Below are 20,288 nucleotides of genomic sequence, written 5' to 3' on the forward strand. Positions count from 1 at the left end.
GGGTCAACAGCGAGAACTGAAACACATCTTGAACACAAACCCTATGTACCTGTTTTACCCCAAACCTCTTGAAAACCTTCCCATTCCTCGCTTGGCACCCACTGTTTCCACCATAGCTTTTTACCAGGCAGGGTAGAAAAAGGGAACTTTAGGACCCCTCCAACTCCCTCTTTATTTATTGCGCTGGAGACTTTCAGGGAACCTATTTGAAAGGAGTAATCAATCCATCACCACTCGTGTGACATGCACTAACCAGCAGGAACTTCCGCTTGCTGTAACAGTCTGTGACTTGAAAGTTGTGCAACACCTTCAGTAAACACTTCCTCATATAGGAACAAGAATCAAGCTGAACAACTCGCTCCCTCTGCTCTCATTCAGGGCACAAGGGAGGACTGCTCACAGCCTGGGGACCCGGCGCTGCCCTCCACCGCGACCATCGCTGGCCAAGCACACCCGAGATGACTCTCACACCATTTCTTGCTGCTCTTTTGCTACCTTTGCTCCAACAAGGTATGGATTCAATGCTTTGAAACCCTTTACCGGTGGTTGCTATGGATCTTTGCACAGCTTTTATGAATTCATAATGATTAACACATAGATAACGCAGAACAACAGTGGATTAAAGCCATGGGAAGAGCGGTCCTGCTGCAGGTCGGGATGGTTGCTTTTTTCTCTCTTTCTATTCAAAGCAATTACCTAGAATTCTTTAGTTAGGGAAGTATTTACTAGGGGAAAAACTGGCCACGGGTTGCCTAAAGACCCAGAACCGGTTAGTTTTGTGAGCCAGTTAGGAAATAACCTCCTCTGTGAGCGACTGGACGATTTATCCAATTGGAACAACTTACTACACTGGCAGCACTTAGTATTTGTATAGACATTTGCATTGTATATACATTACAGAGGCAAAAGACTTCTGTCTGAATTTGGTTAATGACATTCCCTGAATCCAAACACTTAGTACCCTTAACAGCTCTGTGGTACTTCAGGTTGTGTGCATTCACCTGCCTTACCCTTAACAGCCCGCGCTGTTGTTTCCACGTGCATTGTTCCTTCCAGCTCATGTCAACAGGGAACAGAGCTTTGCAGAGCTTGGCACGCACGGGTTCCATAGCTATAGGGAGCCCTGGCATTCCTGTACCTTTAGGATCTCATGAGATGCACAGAACATCTGAAGATGGGCACAGGAGGAAAGCTTGGGGTGTTACAGAGCTTGTTTCTTGACAAAACCAAACCTTCATTATCAGGGAAATCCTCACTGATTTTTCTTCCCGGTTGAGGCTCTTGGAAAAGGCCAAACCGATTTGTTCCTTGTGAGCATTTTCCCACCTGTTGTACAAAGCCCAAGGGATTTCTCTCCTCTTTAAAGCCACTGACTCAAGACAATGCCTGAAGCTGGACAAAGACAATAAAGCGTTGGGATCGCTACATAAGGATGTGCTTTAAGCTCATGGAAAGGCTAAGTCTGCAAAGCAAAAGAGGCTTTTATATGTAAAAATAAATGCTTAAATTATAAAATATACCACTGTAAATCACAGTAACAAGCTTGCACTTGGGGCTTGCTAACACTGGTAACAGCAGTGTACTGAGCACTGTACATGTATAGTCACTGTGCACTGAGCACTGCACATGTATAGTCATCACTAAGCACTGTGTACTGTACATGTACAGTCACTGTGCACTGAGCACTGTACATGTATAGTCATCACTAAGCACTGAGCACTGTACATGTATAGCCACTGTGCTCTGAGCACTGTACATGTATAGCCACTGTGCTCTGAGCACTGTACATGTATAGTCATCACTAAGCACTGAGTACTGTACATGTATAGTCACTGTGCACTGAGCACTGTACATGTATAGTCACTGTGCACTGTGCTCAGCTGATACAAGACAACTTCTTGGGACTTACTCCCATTATACTATCATGCCAACTATCATACTCCAGCACTCAGCTCTGTCAGCATGCAACCAACTTAATTCTGCAATTACTTTTGGAAAGGGCTTAGCAAATAAACCAGTTTGAAGAATTAATCTGTTCATTTCCGTGGCACAATTTGCATGAGGATGTGCCCTATTGTTCCAGATACAGGAAATCACAGCAATTGGATGCCCCAGCCCTGTGAAAACCTGACCTTGAGGCAGACAATTAAAACGGGAGGTGCACTCTCCCTTTGTCCCTAGTGCTTTCTTTGGGGTTTTTATAACTACGGGCTCTTGTGCTTAGTGCCAAGTGCTCAAGAATTTGCTAGCTCAGATGAAATGCCCTTTTGTAGGACATTAAAGAGCTTAGGAGGCAGATAAAACTGCTGCTGCCTTGTCAGAGACTAACACATCCCTGTTTTCCCGACTGCTGTACACCAGCTATTACTGATGCTGGGGAAAGAAACCCAAGTGCATTGCATAAAGTGCTTTGAAGCATGGAAACAGGCGGGTATGTCAACATCTGAAACCCACACTGCAACAACCCTCCTTAAGGCCATGTCATTACATGGTGACTGCTCAGCAGAGCAGACGAGCACGTGCAGAGGACACATGAGAAACAAGTGGTGCAACAGATGAATGACCATAGAGCCCAAAAGCATCAGTGCTGGCAGACATGGGACACAGTGTTTAAGAAGTTAATCCTGTGCTTGCCTAAATATGCATTTCTTTCTCCCTAGGGAGCACGAGCAAGAAGCTACCTGAAGTTGAGCAATATGAAATAGTTTATCCACGGAAACTGCATACAGTGCACAGAAGAGACGTAGAGAGGAACAAAGAGGTATTAAAAGAGACATCATTTTTCTTGCTGGGAGATGGGGAAGGTTTTCTGCAGTCACAGTGCCCTTGGTTTTCAAGGGTAAGAGGATTTGGAGCCGGACACTTGGTCTTGCAAAAGGAAACGAAAGGGGAGAGCTGGAAGAGTGATCTCATGTTGGGTAAAGCTGGGTCTGTGTTCATGACGTAGAAATGCATTTGCAAAGCTGAGTTTGTTCCTCTAATTAAAGAACACGAAGCCCAGTGACCTCCTGCTTGTTCTGGAACTGCCAGAACACTTATTTTTGGTGGGAAGAGGAGGGAAAGGAGGCAGTTGGCGACTCGGTAACAGCCAGAACTCATAGCAGCCCATATTCTAACCCTTCAATCTGTTTACAGACCAAATACGATGACACAGTGGAGTATGGAATCAAAGCCAATGGAGAGGAAGTCATACTGCATCTACAAAAGAACAAGTAGGTTCAGTTCAGTGTTTTCCCCGAGCATTATTCCTCACTGTCAATGGCTCTGTAGGGCACTGGGGACATAAAGAAACAGCACTTTGGCTCCTGTAAGGCAGAGCTATTTTGGTCAAGGCACCTTTTCAACCCCAAAGTAAGAAGCAGGGGGAGAAAGCATCATGTCACTGCTTTGATAACGTGAACAACTACACACGCACGTGATGTTAACCATGATGGAATGACCTGTCTGTATTGCTAACTGTGCTCTCTCATTTATTTCCTAAGTGGCTAAATCCACTGAATGTTTAATGCTCCAATACTATTTCACATGTTTTCCTCATCTATGGGTTATATTTATTTGCTCTCTGCTGGGAGAAGCTCCAGAGAAGCACAAGATATCCATGCCATGGGGCTGCGCTGGCTCTGTATGCTCATCAAAAATGGGAAATAGTAATAATAAATTAAAATCCTTAATAGCTCAGCTTCCAGCACTGCCTACATTAACACTAATGATGCTGCTGCTGGACTTCGAGTAGCCAGATGTACACTGGCATTGATAGAATGCACAGCCATGATTTTCTGCTTGCTGGCTCCACCGTAATACTTAACATGGGATCAAACAAACCTGCTTTTCAAATGGCTGTGTAAATACAATAGTACTATAATCAGTTCGTGTTAAATAGAGACTATAATTAACTGTTTAGCCCTGGTTTAATCTAATCTAAATATTTGGGGTGGGGAGGGAGGGGAATTATATTGTGCTAAATCCCACTCTAAAAGGAAACAGGACGGGGGCAATGTGTGGTAGGTGCCCAAACCAAAGTGAATGGAGACTTGCTTAGCTGGTAGGTTTAGTAGGACTACAGACCTGGCTTAAAGTTAAGCATCTGCTTAGTGCTGTCCTGCACAAGAGCCTGAAAGCCATGGCAAATCACAAAGGGGTCTGCTAACAAGAACCCCAAAGCACCTCTCCCTGTAGAAATAGAGTCATTTATTCTGCAGTCACGTTTCAATTTGATGGTTCAGCAGCACGTATGGGTACAAACAGAGCTTTCTTCAGACAGAGCATCCTTCACTTGGACCTCTGCTATCTGGAATCAGTAGGGGTGAACTGAGCAGCACCACTTCACACGTGGAGTGCTGGAAAAGCCTACACAAATCCAAGGCCAAAAAAGGATCAATACTGCCTATGTAATTATACATTTACTTTCAGATCTACAAGGAGATAAGTTTATAGCAATGGAGTAAGTAGGCTTTAATTACCTTCTTATTTTAGAGCAGTCCCTTTGTTTGTTTGAGTAGGGATCAGGAGCCAGCAGAATTCCCCACCCAGCAGCTTTGCTTCCCTAGTTTTCAATCTAATACTATTAATAATACTCTGAGTAATCATTTGCATTCCCTCCATACTTTGTGTGCTATGTAATTGCCTCATTTCTAGACGACTCCAATTCCCCTTGGGTAATAATGGCACTTGACTCTTTGCAGGCACCTACTGGCTAGAGACTATACTGAAACAGTTTATTCTGATGACGGTCGACAAATAACCACAAGCCCTCAGATGAAGGTAATAATAAAGGTTTCCTTCCCTCATACTTGCAAGTCTTGAGGAGGTCAAGGTGAGATCCATGGGTCCACAATAACGGGTCAGTAACAGCAGATATGAGACAAGATTTTAAAGCAAGGTTTAAGCACTGCAATTCAGGCTGCCTCTGAAGGGACAGGGGAGAGGCAACGTGTGACCAGCAGAGCTACGCTGACTTATACCTGTTGCCAACCAGACACGCAGTCTGACTTTCGAAAGTCAACCACCGTTTACTTAACGGCCGATGAACACGTTTGTCGAGCCAAATCTCTCTCTTTTGTCCGAAAAGGGAGTGGAGCCAAGGTCATTCCACTGCTTCCCACCTCCTGACTGCTTACTCTGCACAGCTCCGTGACTTGCTTTCCCCCCCTAACCTCAGTGAGACCATCGATCCCGACTAAGACATCTCCTCATGGTTCCTGTTGGCACCCACGCTCCCCACAAACGTGCTGCAGGTCACCCCAGGTGCTTTCTCTGAGCCATGACAAATGAGGCATTCAGATGCAGACACAAAGGAAGCCACTGTACTCGTTCTGTCTTAACCTACCGTGCACTCGTGGGGCTGATCTTCAACAAAGCTCTCACCCGAAGCTCTTTGTCCGATGATGTCCAACGTGTTTTAACACATGATTTGGAATACAAAGCCCAGTATTCTTTGTCACGGAGTGATCAGCAGGAACAGGAGGATCCTGAGTGAAATAAATGTGCATAAAGAATGGTGGTCGGGGGGGTTTGGTGGGAAAAAGATGCCATATCTGATCGCTCCAATTACTTTCACCCCCTGAATGGATCCTGTGAAAAGCAAACAGCACCTATTCTGCATGGACCTCAATTCATAGTTGTTGTAGCTTGTAGCTAGTGTGGTTTGGCATCTGTCAAAGTGGGCTGTGTCTCATTGACTGCAATGAACTGGCCCAAAAAAATCACTTCAATCTATCTTTTCCTTCTAAACAGGATCACTGTTATTATGAAGGTTACATTCAGAATGATGCTGAGTCCATAGCGAGCATCAGTGCTTGCAAGGGCCTAAGGTAAGATGGAGGTTTAATTCCCAATAATGGCAGAATGTGCATTCTCTAGGAAGATAAATTTTCCAATATAAAAAGGATGAGGATGTCTGGAAGAAAGGGGTGCTTATAAGGAGAAAAGGGAGAAAAATTTGCCTTTCTCAACTTCCAGAGTTTCTAAATTTGAAGCTGAAGAAACATCTATAACAATACATTTAGATAACAAATTCCACATTAGATCAGGATGCACAGCACTCGGTGATGCTCACGCTTAACACTTGGGTTGATGCTTCTGAGCTGTAGATGCTCCACTGACACCTCAAGAGAAGGCTACATCATTTTCAGTGCCACAGCAGTTACAGGGTGAGGAAGCTCAGGCTTTTGTATGAAAAGCTCAGTTAGAAGAATCCATTCCTTTCTAATCCCCGAAGACGCAGCCGTGCAATACAAAAAGGGAAGAGGAAGGCTCTCGAGTCTGAGAAGCTGCAGCAGAACGTTTCCCCCGTGGTTAGTGGCACGTGGCCAAACCCCAGACTGTCTCTGACCAATTCTTGCCTATCTTGTGGCATTTACGTGTGAACACAGAGCACTCATTTTGACATCTGTTCCTCAAAATGATTCAGAACTCTTAATACCTTTCAATACTGCAGCTTTTCCTTTTGGTTTGAGATTGAAATTCACCTTTGAATGCCCCACTCAAGTGAAATTCACTTGTCAGTCACGTCTGCTAAGCACAAAAGCCCCAGACATAATGGAATTAATTGCTAAACCGGTTTATTTTTGACTGATGGTCTCAGAGATTCACTGAGCAGGCAAATCTTCCAATTGACTCAGCAGCTTTGATTTCTGCTTTTAAACTGCTGTATGCTCTGTCTGCACGCTGCCAAACCATTGCAGTGTGGGCAGTGGTGCCTATGCCTGTGCTAAATGCTGCTAGGGATAACGTTGCTGTCTTGATTCAGCCCTATGGATTCAAAAGGTGATGTTTTAACTCCTTTTCTTAGTGGCTATTTTGAGACCCGCGGTCAGAAGTACCTCATTGAACCCCTGGGAGCCTCAGACAGCGATGAACACGCAGTCTACAAGTATGAGAAACTCAAACAGGAGTCCATCAAAACCTGTGGTCTGGTCAATAATACCTGGGAAGAAGACTCAAATGACCCCACTGGTGACATCTTCAAATCCAGCAACAGCCCAGAAGTAAGTCCTTAGAGTCGAGCAACAGTCCCATAAGTACAGGCCTATCTTTTTAGCCTATCTTCCCTAATCTTAACCATTTTAATACCCAGCCTACCTTTCATCATTTCCAAACAAAGCAGTCCCATTCTAAATGGCCTGGCTAAAGAAATACCCTCATAACGAGGTTATGTGTAAGGTCCCTTCCAACCCAGACCGTTCTAAGATTCAAGGTTTGAAATGGCAAAGGTTGAGACTGCAACAGGTCTCAGAAGCCATCGAAATGTCTCTTTTCCCTAGATGAAAGCATACCTGAAAGCAAAAAAGTATCTGGAAGTCTACATAGTTGCAGACAACAGTTTGGTGAGTACTGAAACAAGTTGTCCTCTTCTGCATCCTACTCATAGGCACACATTTGAAAAGGGCCTGATCTCAAAACACGTTGCCTGATAGAAGCCTGCACTGGAAAGATGGCAGCAAGTAGAGCAGGCATGGGGGGGTTTGCAAGGCAACCTTCAGTGGGCTATTCTGAGTCATCATTTTTTACCTCTCCTTTCCCTAACACACTCCCATTTCTTTTCAGTATGAGAAGTATGAGAAAAACGTGAAAACTGTAAGGCAAAGGATCTTTGGAATGGTCAATTACATCAACACGGTAAGAGCAAGATGAGACTAAAACCCAAGTCACTGAAGAGCTCCTTTGCTTTTGCCTCCTGAATTTCCATTATTACAGACAAGAAAGAAAACTGAACTGAAAATTATCGTTTCTGAAACAAATTTAACACACGTTCACATCATCCTGCCCTTTGCCTTCACATACGAGATTTTGATAGAGATTTATACCATATTTTCTTTACCCTTGTGTAGAAGGATTGAAATCCATCAAGAATTAAGTGATTCCTGATTTCTTCCAAAATATTGCTGGAATTCCCAAGTATTTTAAAGCCACTTTTGTAGTTGCTTTAAAGGGGTGGGGGGAGGGAATAAGTTTTCATGTTCTGTTTCTTGAGGGTTTTTTTGCAACTTTAAAGCATGGAAAAGCTGAAACCGGGCCTGGAGTGGACTCTGTTTCAAGTGAGAAATGGAACCAAGTACCAGGGTCAGTTTGTTTCAGAGGTCTTTGTAACATCTTTCATCCTTCGCTGTTCCTCGGCGGCAGGTTTATAAGGCCATTAACATCTACGTGGCTTTAATTGGCCTGGAAATCTGGACAGACGCTGACAAATGCCTCCTGAGCCACGCTGCAGGGTTCACCCTGGACAGTTTCTCCAAGTGGAGGCTCTCAGACTTGCTGAAGAGGAAAAGGAACGACAACGCTCAGCTGATCACGTGCGTTTCGGTCCGCTTCCCATTCGCATTCCCAAACCACAGAGTACCAGCCTGTACTAATCCCAAGGCAAAAGAAAGAAATGCACGCTCCCTTTCCTTACCTTTATTTACCTCCCGGAGCACAATCACCAGCTAGGACACAGAATCCCCCTTTTCTATGTGAATCCCTTGTGCTCCACCTCAGTCTCTCCTTCTCCCTGCTCTGGCACAGCCAAGTGCCCTGAAGACTGCAGCGTGGTCTAACACCTCCAGAGCTATGACATGGAGTTTAGCAGTGGGGAAACGCACATGGCCAAACTAAACCAGCACTCACTTGGCTCTCCTGGCTCACGTTCAGTGGCCCTGCTTCATCCAAGCACTTTGCTGCATCTAGAGCACTTCATCAAGCTCTTTACACTCAAAGAGATGCCTTAAGTCCGATAACTGTGGCATACTTCAAGAACTAAAATGAAAGGAGTATTCCATTCTGTTCGATTTGCAGTGATTTTAAACACATCCTCAACTATTGTGTTAAATCAGGACGCAAACCAGAGCTGGAAATGAGAATATGCTTAAAGCCTTCAGCCTGGTTGTAGTGAAGCCAGCTTGACTTCAGAGCTGCTCCCTGCTCACAGTGTTGCATTTCACTCTTTCTTCTTCCTTACAGAGGCTATGACTTTGAGGGGACAACGATTGGATTAGCCTTTCTCAAATCCATCTGCAGTGATACATATTCTGCAGGTATTATTCAGGTCTGATTTCTTTTTGTTTATATTATCCTTAAAGGTTTTCCTGCTCAACCAGCAAAGAATGCTCACGGGCAGCGGGGTGCGCAGCACCTCCAGCCTGTGCCATTGTTTAAGTAGACTGTAGAAATTCAGTCAGATTTGAGCTGAAATTAGGTGGATTTTGGAGGAAATCGTTTATCCAAAAGAGGATAAAGGAAGCACACACAAAGCACAGTGTGGGTGTGTTATCTAAATGCCAACATCTATCGTACACACTTATATTTGGAGTACCCGGCTCCATTAGAGTTAGAAGACAGAAATAAGCGGATTTGTGCCTCTACCTTAAGGTTCCCTGTTTCAAACGGGAAATCAGTTCTGTCGTATTTAATACCATCAGTTTAGCCACTGAATTTCAGCTGACGGAACTGCTGCATGTGAACTTCAGCCTAAACAGGAACACGGATCCCAGACTTTACCAACAGCACTGGGAGCTCAACTGCTGTACCCAGCTTCAGAGGCTGGGCCTGGTGCTAAGAGGAACTGCCCACAAGAAATCCCAGCTTTCCCTCACCATTAGGAAACCATAGGATGAACATAAAACCAGAACACTTCTCAGGGTGCAGGGATGCATCTGAGAGCAGAATGATTTGCAGTGCTACGCTGGAAAGGTATGGCCAGGATAATGCCGTGTGCTTTATGCATTTCCACCGTCACCTGGGTTTATACGCCTGGATTTCACTCAAAAGAGGAGGACTTTTCCTCCCTCCAAGTGGCACAAAATGCCAAGCTAAGAGCAAAGATGGAGCATGGCATCTGCCTTTCCTTACCTTACATGCACAGCACTGTACACCATAGTTACCTTGGTGTAATGAGTAATAATTATATCTCACCCACGTAATTACCCTAAGCACAGGGGCATCTATCCAGAAAGATGAAGGGTTTCAGATGTTCACCTCCCCTTAACACTGTTACTTGGCAGCTTAACTTCCTCCTGTTAATTTAAACACTAATTACACCAATTTACTCATGCTCGTTAGTGGTATCATCTCAGTGCTATTACAACATAGTAGAGCATAAAGGGTGGAGTAGAGGCATTCATGGGTTGAACACATCAATCCTTACGTAGCAGCAAGTATAGCCGCACTCGAATTGCCCTCTTTCTTAGCCACACGGCTGCTCAGATGCTCCTGCTTGCTCTACAACGCCCACAGAAACAATGCTTTGCTCTTGTCTCTCCAGGACCACAACAGAAATGAAATCGCAGTTGCAGCTACCATGGCCCACGAGATGGGCCACAACCTCGGCATGAGCCACGACACCAAAGCCTGCACGTGCAGCGCCGAAGTTTGCATCATGACAGACACTGTCAGGTAGGAGGCAGGATGGAAAGGTGAAGGGGCCAACACATGGGGTGGTCCATGGCGGGCTCTGGACAAGCTGCCAGGTTCCAAATGGACTGGTAATTATTGATTGTTAATGGATGATTCCATTCAAATTATACGGAGAGAAAAATGAAGACATTCCAGGCCCTTGTAAGATATTGCAGGCAGATTACAGGCCCTCCAAAAAACCCCAAACCCAACCCAAACCCAACTTCAGTCACTTTTGGGTGACATTAGCTTTGCACATGAGGTGGAGGCCTTCACCTCAAACCATACACCCTTCCTCCCTTACAATGAGGGCAGCACATACCAACAGTGGGATCTCGGGACACAGCTTCCCCAGGATTAACCTACAGTATGTTTTACATTCTCGACCCTGATGACTCTTAGGAAAACCACATCAGGTGTTTGTACCTGCAATAAACACCCATTAGAGAGGAATTCAGCTCAATTTTCACCTCTGGTTGAACATCCTGAGCCGCTGCTGGGTGTCCGAATGGAAAACTCCTAATGCACGAAGCATCCACGCACAGTCTGTATAGACCAGGCTTAAATCTTTACACTTATAACATGCAGTCTTTACATGTAGTACATTAACTACTTCTGATCTGCTTGTTCCCACTTTTCTTTCCCCATAGAAGGTAGCCATTGTACTTATCTATCTATATCTATATATATATAAAAATGGTTGCACTCAATGGGGATGGTCACTTGTTGAATTTCTCTTGTAAGGAGTATTGCTTCCCCTTGCCTACAACCACCCTAACATAAACCCTTCTGCCTTCTCAATACAGTTCCATCATCCCCAAGAAATTCAGCTCTTGCAGCCTCCAAAGTTTTGAGAAATACATGCTGAGTGACATGCCCAAATGCTTAACTGACATCCCGGACAAAAACAGCATCATAGCACCTCCATCCTGTGGGAATGGCTTTGTGGAGAAGGGAGAGGAATGCGACTGTGGCACTCCTGAGGTATCTGCATAAACGGGAACAAAACAATACTTGGAAGGGGCAAAGAGCTTTATTCAGGCTGTTTAGGAGCTGGTTTCTGGTACTTTCTCAGGCAGCCAGTTCAAAGCTGGCTGAAATGTTGTGGAGCATCGAATTGCTGATCTGCAATGCAGCCACCCTATACAGTGTGTACCAAACAGTGGGAAGGTGAGAGCATGGTTTGTTGTGCTGCATTGGGTAAACGGCCTCAAGTTGCACCACGGGAAGTTTAGCATGGATATTAGAGAAAGCTTCTTCACCCAAAGGGCTGTCAGGCATTGGAACAGGCTGCCCAGGGCAGTGATGGAGCCACCATCCCTAAGACCTGGGGATGTGGTGCCTGGCAGTGCTGGGTTAACGGTTGGACTCGAGGATCTTAAAGGTCTTTTCCAACCTACATGATTCTATAAGAGAGGAACTGAGAGTGAGGAAAAGCCACACATACGAAACTGTCTGGGTGGAAATAAGCAAGTTCCCTGCACAGCTTCCATCCACACTTGCACAACCCAGCGCACTTGGTATCCTTTATGTGCTCGCCCACAGCGACTGGCTTGGCTTCCAGTGAACACGGTTCCCAGGAAAGCCAAGGGCAAGACCAATGCATCCCTCCCTCCCTCAGTAACCAAGCACAGGGTGGGCCATTGGGAATGCAGTGCAGAGAGAACCCAACCCTGAAGCGCAGAGCTCTGACTGCTGATTCTGCCGCAGGAGTGCACCAATGAGTGCTGCGAGCCCGAGTCATGCAAACTGACTGCAGGTTCCACGTGTGCACATGGAGAGTGCTGTGAAAACTGCCAGGTAAGGCTCCTCCCCAGCTCCACCTTCCCACAGTTTCAAGGGTACAGCGCTTTTCCCCCCGGGAAAGCAGTAATGCACCTCTTAAAAGAGCCAATCCCCTTTAATTGTGATTACTGACCCAGCCCTGTAATCAAAGAGCACTTTGTCCATCCCAAACCACTCCACAACTACCAACTCACCCCATCTCCCAGCATCCTGGAGAAAGGAGCGGTTTCATTACCCAATTACTCCTGGAAAGAAAAGCCGGGGCACAACCAGGCAAAAACCTCGTCTTTAAATGAGACCCGGCTCCTCGTGCACCTTGCGCAGCGAGGCTGAGCTTTGTCTCCCCTAATTTAACCTCTGGTTCAGTGGGCTCTTTAAACAGCACACAGGAGCATGTGTTCAAGTGCGGCACTGCTTCCCCCTCCTTGCAGTACAAGCAGTCAGGAGCTGTGTGCAGAGCAGTTAAGCACGACTGTGACCTGGCTGAGATGTGCACTGGCTTCTCTGAGCACTGCCCAGCGGATCGATTCCGCGTGAACGGGCATCCCTGCAACTACGGCGAGGGCTACTGCTACATGGGACACTGTCCCACCCGGGAGAACCAGTGCAAAGCTGCTTTTGGAGCACGTGAGTACAACCCGGGACTGGGAAAATCGGTCTGCATCGGTCAAAGGAGGGATAAAGGGAAAGGCTTTGTCTGCAGGCAAACCAAAGGCCTTTTGCAAAGCATCTTTATGCTTTATATAGAGCATATACGTTACTTACGCTTTATATTGTGTGTATGATTTCTAGGTTGTAGCATCTACTCAGTTGTTATTTTTATATGCAATCCTAAGTGGTTATAACCACTGAGCAGGAGCGCAGGGCGTACAATGCCAACTGCTTCTAGAGAAATGGGAAGTGGGAAGTGTATTCCTCTTTCACACAATGCTTTTAAGGGAACTTCGGAGTGGAGCTGGCTCTTGCTTGTTAGGAAGAGGAAACGCCTGTATTTTAAAGTCCAAATTCGGCATGCCTTGATGCTTCTGAAGGCGTGTGGTGGCTTATCCCCTTCCCAGTCCTAAACAGTCTCCAGTCCTCACTACGTCCCCTCTCGTAGGAGAGGTCTGTTGGTCCATAGGGAGAACACACAGGACAGGTTCTGCTTGGTGCATACAGCAACACTGCAGAATTAATGCATGAAGGGCCAGAGGGTCATTAGGCCCGTGGGTACCGTCACTGGGAAAGGCTATTTCCTACCCAGGTAAAGGAAGCTGACTGCTGTGAGGTCTCACAGGCAGAGAACCCAAACTAACCCCACTGAACTCTCCTCTATCACAGAGGCCACGGAAGGCGCAGCCTCCTGTTACCGGATGAACGAGAAAGGGGTATATTATGGATACTGCAGGAAAGAAAAAGGCAGTCACGTCCCGTGTGAAAAAAGGTAAGCACTGTGTTATGGAATCTGCTGGGATCCGGGAGGAGACCGTTCCCATTGCGGTTAAGAGATGGAAGCAGAGCGCGCTGCTTTAGGCAGCGCCCATGTGTCCCCTCTGGGTCAGTCTGAATGACGTGGTAAAGCCAGTCCTATGAAAATTGGTTTCCAAATCATGAGATCAGCCTGAGAAAGAGCTAGAGCTCTTATGTATGTGTATCCTATAGCAATATATCTCATATGTATGTGTATCCTATAGGGATGTATCCTACATGTATGTGTATCCTATAGGGATGTATCCTACATGTATGTGTATCCTATAGGGATGTATCCTACATGTATGAGTACATACAGATGTGCAAGCCTGCATGTGTGTGCATGCATGTGCAGTTAAGTACAGGGAAGGGATTTCTGGACAGGGAACCTGGACCTCAGGTGAACCTCTGAAGTTGAGGACCGTTAAATACTCATTTCTGCAACCCATTTGGGCTCCCTCATAAGCTCCAGAGGAAGCAGGAACCTGCCACCTTCTGCTCACAAACCAACCTGGGAACACCCGAAACCAAAATCCCTTTCTCGGGAGTGCCAGCACACAACAAATTCCAGCTGGGGGAGAGACCAGCTCCAATAGTCCTGCGGTGCCGTGCCGCTGTTCCATAGCGGCTCTTGATCTCCTTCCAGAGACATCATGTGTGGGAAGCTGTTCTGCACTGGGGGGAACGAGATGCCCCAGGATGGGAGCCTGGTGACTTTTGAGTCCTGCAAAGCAAGTTTCCCTCGAAATGGAGGAGCAGACCCAGGGATGGTTCTCAATGGAACCAAGTGCGGGAACGGGATGGTCAGTAGAAACCAGCTTTTCTCCTTACTGTGTCCCCTCTTTCAATGCTGCTTACATCCTCAGCCCTCTTACCAGACAAGGGAGATTTTAACCTGGGAAGACTGAAGTGGACACTAAACTTCTGCTGATCCTATTTGCCAGATCTTCTGCCTTACATCTCTCACAAACCTGCAGCAAAGCAAACAGCCTCTTCCCCATTGCCTTACGCTTGACTGCCGTCTTACTTTATTACTGACAGAAACACACATGGCAACAGGAACAAACCCTTTTACGAAGGTTAAAAGATCATACTTGTATTATACTTTTCATTCTTTCCATAATAGATGTCCTAGGCATCACCGAGGGCTATTCCCATTTCCTTTGCTATATATTTCTACTGGGAGGGGAGGGCAGGGTGAAGGACAGAAGAGGAGTGGAAAGCAGCGATATCTGGACATCTTTGTCACTCCCCTTTGCTATAAAAGGCCCAAAGGTTAAGTGAAAAATCACATTCACATCTCAAACTCCTAATGTAGGTTTTAGTGACTTGCAGACCTGCTTCTATGCTTCCTTTTACTCCCCATCACTCTACGCAATGAAGTGCAAGCCCTGCCTGTTCTGAAAGCCATAAATCACTTCATTACCATTTGCTCTGTGCATTTCAGGTGTGCAGCAATGGAGAATGTGTCTACATTGAAGATGTCTTTAGATCAACCAACTGCTCTGCCAAGTGTACCGGACATGCTGTAAGATACCAGTGTTTGTTGCTATTAACTTAGAATACCCAAGAAAATCAAGCATAACAGCTACAGAACTTACTGATGACTGTATTTAGATCACTGGGATAGGGACTTGCAAAGGTTGTGGAGTCAGAAGCTTTCTGTATCCTTATGAAAGCAAATCTAATCCGATAGAGCATCAATGCTTTTGCTAAGTTGATAACAAGAGATGGACACTGCCTCTGAGCCCTGAGCCACAGAATCACAGCTATTCTCTTGCAGGTCATCTTCTGGTTTAGGAAGAAAACTGTGCTCATCCCATTTGAACATATAGAGACCTACAGGTGCAACTGCTGCTTTGTGCCTTGCACTCAGCTTTTACTGCAGAAACACCTGCAAAAGGCACAAGGTAGCAGCCAGCCAGGCCTGCCCTTTACTGCACAAACCCACTATTCTCTATGCTAAATCTTAGTGCAAGTAAAATGAGAGAGTTGCCAGACTTAGCTTCAACAACCCTACCAGGAGCCACTGAGAGCTTCACTCATACTCCCATCCTGAAGTGATCTGTGCTCCCCCAGGTGTGTGACCACGAGCTGCAATGCCAGTGCGAGGAGGGATGGGCACCACCAACCTGCGGCAGTTCCTCAGCTGTTACCAGTAAGTGAAGTGGGACCCAGACCTGGTGACGAACATCACTCTGCCACCCAATGCGATGGGAAAACTCTTAGCAATAGCGGATCCTTTAAGGAACAGCAACCTGTGTTTTCTCTCCCTGACAGGCTTCGCTATAGTCGCTGGCGTGCTGGCTGTCCTTGCTGTCACGGCAGCAGTGGCAGTGGTCCTTATCCGCTCCCGAGTGCTCAAGAAGAGGTAAAAAGCTAACCCCTATTGAGTCAAACCCCCCACACACACAGCCAAAACCTAAAAAGCCAAGCAACTCCTGCACAGGTTTTAAGCAAAGCTTTCCAAAGGGGGTAGAGGGAATTGGGCACTGGAAAGCCAAGGAAGTTGGTCCATGACAGAAATCCCATAGCTGGGAGAGAACTGAAGCCCTGAAACTGTAGCTCTCAAGATTAATCCTAAATAATCAAAGTAAGGGGAAGAAAGGACTTATGTATTATACTTGTACTCCATAACACACCATTGGGAATAAGGCAGGCATTCAAGTTCTTTTCGCTTCAGTCCGGTGAAGATTCACAGTTATATGGAATCTTTGTCTAGCTGCCAGACCAGAAGGGGACCTGGAGCCACGAACCAAGTCTTTGTGGATCAAGAACAAAGACACAGAGAACACCCTGTCCTGCCAGTACCTGCCCAGAAGGTAAGGGCTGGGTCAGCTCTGGTCCCTATGGATTGTAATGGAGGGGTTGGAACATCAGAAATCATCAATCAAAGCGTGCTACACTTCAAGCAGGGTTTCAAACCCCTTGTCTGAGGCTGAGAGGGCAGGGCTGTGAATCCCAGCATGGGGAAAGCACATGGCCCTAGGTCCCAGAGTAATCTGTGTGCAGTAAAGCAAAGATAATCATAGAATCACAGAATAGTTCGGGTTGGAAAGGACCTCAAGATCATCCAGTTCCAACCCCCTGCCATGGGCACGGACACCTCACACTAAACCATCTCCCCCAGGGCTTCATCCAAACTGGCCTTGAACACTGCCAGGGATGGAGCATTCACAACCTCCCCGGGCAACCCATTCCAGTGCCTCAGCACCCTCACAGGAAAGAATTTCCTCCTTAGATCCAATCTAAACTTCCCCTGTTTCAGTTTGAACCCGTTACCCCTTGTCCTGTCACTACAGTCACTAATGAAGAGTCCCTCCCCAGCATCCCTATAGCCCCCCTTCAGATACTGGAAGGCTGCTCTGAGGTTTCCACGCAGCCTTCTCCAGGCTGAACAGCCCCAACTTTCTCAGCCTGTCTTCTTGAACCAGACAAAGGCTCCATCAGGTGTAACTGTTCCCTGTTTTCAGATGAACGACAAGAAACTTCTCCTCCCTGTACCTCCGCTGCAGGAAAACAAACCACAGCTCCACAGTGTAAGTCCTTCCCAGCCATGCCTTTGCTTCCACACCGTGGTTGGGGAAGGCAGCACCCACCAGGTCGTGCCATGGTGGAGAACCCCAGCCCCAAAGGCTAAAGAAATCCCTGCACTGCCAGTAAGGCCCTGAGTGCTTTCCCAGGGCCAGATAGCAAAAAGTATCCCTGCTTCCGAAAAGAATGCATCCTTTTATCCCTATTAATGCTCTTTTCACACAGAACACAAGCCTGCATGTTCCCATGGGAACATGCAGATGCATACCTTCACAGTACGTATATAGGGTCAATATATCCTGTATTCTCTGTCTTCACAGCCTGCCATAAGGCCAAGAGGGCCCCCACCTCCTGTTCCTTCTACCAAGCCAGCCCCTTCTCACACAGAAGAGACCTTTGTGAGTATAACCCTGTACCTTCACACACCTTCCACCAAGCTGCAAAGGGCCATCCGGTGTCAATTGGGATTTTCAGCTTCTGACTCTCATTAAACCCCCGTAACTCACAGACATCCAAACCACACAGCCTTTAGGGTAGGAGCCCCCTTTTGTGCCACGTAATCCTAAACTGCACAAGAGGCTCTTAATCCGTGCCAGGGGGTCCTGTAACCCAGCACCAGAACATCTCACAAGCAATAGTGCATGGAGTCCAAACCAACAGGGATCTCAGGTGGAAACACGATGCAAATGATGAGCATCTTTGCTACTGCAGATGTCTGCAACGGCCCCTGTCTTGCAGTTGTTCTCTAAAGGTGCCACCTGTGAGGGGATCTCCATCAATGTACATATATATATATTGAATTCTCACAAATACTGGGAATACAAACATTTGCCATTAATAAACCCAAAGCATCCTATTTAAATGAAAACTCCTCCCTCGAATATCTACCATCTTGTTATTTAAGCCCCATGCCCATCTGACACAAGGGTACAGAAACCATCTTCAGACCAGAAACGTAACTGCAGGCTGCTGCCTGCCTAAAGAACGATGGATCAGGACTAAACATCACATATCAGCTGCATTCTGAAGACATTTCAATTCCCCTGTCTTTGGAGATGCTCTCCCCAGCACACACCTTGACCACGTAACCAGCTTTAACTTCCCATGCAGATGACTCTAAACACTGAGAACAGCTCCGTGGTCTTCTGAAACAGGAGCCCCATACCCACTGTGCATTATGGGTGACATCTTGCACGTGGACGGATTAACCTAATCCACCCATAGCTTTTCCACTAGGAAAATGCTGTAGGAAATACATGAGAAGAGTAGGAGCAGCTGAAGTCTGGGGAGGTTCTGCAGCTGCTCAGGCAGGGAAGCCTAATGACATTAAAACTTCATTTCTGTTCAGGCACCAGAGAGAAAGCCAGCTCATCTTCCAGTCCCCAAAGGCAAACCTCCACCTCCACCTCCACCAAAGGTAACCTGAGCTCAAATGTGAGCAGCAGCTCTTTCGGGATGTAATTCATTGAAAGAGCACCAAGCACGCTGTGATTTAACTCCTTCCTTTCCCATGTAGGCTTTAAAACCTCCAATGAACCCCAGGGTATGAAGCTTCTGAAGCTGGGCTGATCGAGATACCTGAAATCCTCAGGGACAAGTCGTTTGCCCCTTGATTCCTCCACTTCTGCAAAGACAACCAAGAATGCCTTCCTGTGCTCTAACACAAGAACAACCGACAGCTTGGAAAGAACAGGCCTGGTGTGCAAAGGGCAAGGAACTCTTTGGTGATGACACCAAGCTACTGTCCAAAAGCAAACAGAAGCAGAATCGCTGCTTGCACTGAGGAGTAGACTGGGAGTAAGCTGTGAAAGCTGCTCAGCACATCCTAACTCCTAGGCCATCGCTGCAAGAGGTGGCTGCACTGGGATGCTCTGCAGCCACACAGCTTTCCTGGGTACAGACCTGAGATCCTCGGGGAAGCAGAGATCCAGGCTTGTGAACTCCATTTCTGGATCTCTGCAGCCCCCTCTTCACCATCAGACCAGGCCTTGTCCTTCGAGTGCAAGTTCTGGGAACAGGAAAATCCTTCTTGCTCTCACTGGAGAACAGTTTGTGTCCTCAAACCTGAGCCTGCCTCACAATAATGAGATTATGCACTGGAAACGCACTGAGTCTGGAAAGATCCTTTTGGACTGAATTCTCTTACTAATCCCATAGGTTTCCTGTGACAGAAGACTCCCCTGTGGAGCAGGGAGAGCCGGAGACGTGCTCCAAAGCAAAGCGTGCAGGAGCCAAACCACTTGTTGCTTGCAAGTGCTCCCAGCTGTGCCGGGTGAAGAAGAGCTCCAGCTGCCACCACCACACTTGGACAGGAGGGTTTAGAAAGGCAGAGTCAACAAACTCCATCACGGAGTTCATTTGCCCCATGGCTCCAGAGACATCCAAGTATTTCTCCCTTCCAGGATACACACACCTTGGTGTTCTCATCTAACTGCTCTTGCGCCAGCGGGTGTTATTGTAAAGACACTAATGAGAACCAGGCTGGGCACGGGGGGTGTTATTATGGGACAGCATCACAGCATGAGGCGTTGCGTGATGGTTTATGTCTGAGGGGTTCTTCACTCCTTCACGCCTGTTGGCATCAGCACTGTTGACACTACTGGTCTGCTGGCGTAGATGTGCATGATACTGTTGGCATTGATGCTAATGATGCTGCGAGGGTGCTGGCACTGATGCTATTGTTACCCTTGGCACTGATGATATTCATCAGTGGTTGGCATCAAGAGTTTCAAGTTTAAGCACACAGAAGTGTGTTTCAAGGAATAAAAATTTTACCAGAAAATAAAGAAAAAGAAATAAAAGAGAGAAACAAAACTGCCCTGGACCAAAAGCACTCCAGATTTTACAGACAGTCCAGTTTGAACTGGATTTGAGTTTGGATCAGGATCAAAATCCAAACACGGATCCAAACCAATTAGAGGGTGGCTCAGGAAGGCAGTTTCCAGCCCTTGGGCACAGGGGCTTTGCTGGAGAAGATCACTTTGGCTTCCAAACCAGAGCTGGGGCCCTGGGCCAGCACTGCGCACACCAACCCCAACCTCTGCCTGGTTCTCACCAGGGTCTACCAGAGCCCAGTCCGTGGAGGACCTGACACCTTCTACAGGTTCACAACCCAGCTCTCACCTGCTGAAACCCTGATCCACATCACCTTG

General features: G+C 46.7%; 1 protein-coding gene across 1 annotated transcript; it reads left to right on the forward strand.

The window, feature by feature from the left end:
- Positions 1–430: 430 nt before the first annotated feature.
- On the forward strand, positions 431–18,803 carry ADAM28 (ADAM metallopeptidase domain 28). The gene is made up of 24 exons (XM_057420859.1): positions 431–510; positions 2,661–2,761; positions 3,136–3,212; positions 4,683–4,761; positions 5,734–5,810; positions 6,791–6,986; positions 7,263–7,325; positions 7,546–7,617; positions 8,122–8,291; positions 8,938–9,022; positions 10,238–10,368; positions 11,175–11,352; positions 12,079–12,168; positions 12,585–12,780; positions 13,474–13,576; positions 14,249–14,405; positions 15,050–15,130; positions 15,682–15,760; positions 15,883–15,973; positions 16,325–16,424; positions 17,076–17,141; positions 17,457–17,534; positions 18,485–18,553; positions 18,653–18,803. The coding sequence occupies exons 1-24, from the start codon at positions 459–461 to the stop codon at positions 18,683–18,685; spliced, it is 2,424 nt and encodes an 807-aa protein (XP_057276842.1). The 5' UTR covers positions 431–458; the 3' UTR covers positions 18,686–18,803.
- Positions 18,804–20,288: the final 1,485 nt, after the last annotated feature.

This window comes from Pezoporus wallicus, unplaced genomic scaffold, assembly GCF_028554395.1.
Source record: "Pezoporus wallicus isolate ANWC-B61680 ecotype Strahan unplaced genomic scaffold, APGP_CSIRO_Pwel_v1 contig_8717, whole genome shotgun sequence".
NCBI classification, from domain to species: Eukaryota; Metazoa; Chordata; class Aves; order Psittaciformes; family Psittacidae; genus Pezoporus; species Pezoporus wallicus.

Excerpts from the sequence above, each read along its gene's own strand:
- ADAM28 (XM_057420859.1), top strand. The coding sequence starts at position 459 with ATGACTCTCACACCATTTCTTGCTGCTCTTTTGCTACCTTTGCTCCAA. Across the intron at positions 3,213-4,682 it reads CTGCATCTACAAAAGAACAA|GCACCTACTGGCTAGAGACT; the intron begins GTAGGTTCAGTT and ends GACTCTTTGCAG. Across the intron at positions 5,811-6,790 it reads AGTGCTTGCAAGGGCCTAAG|TGGCTATTTTGAGACCCGCG; the intron begins GTAAGATGGAGG and ends TCCTTTTCTTAG.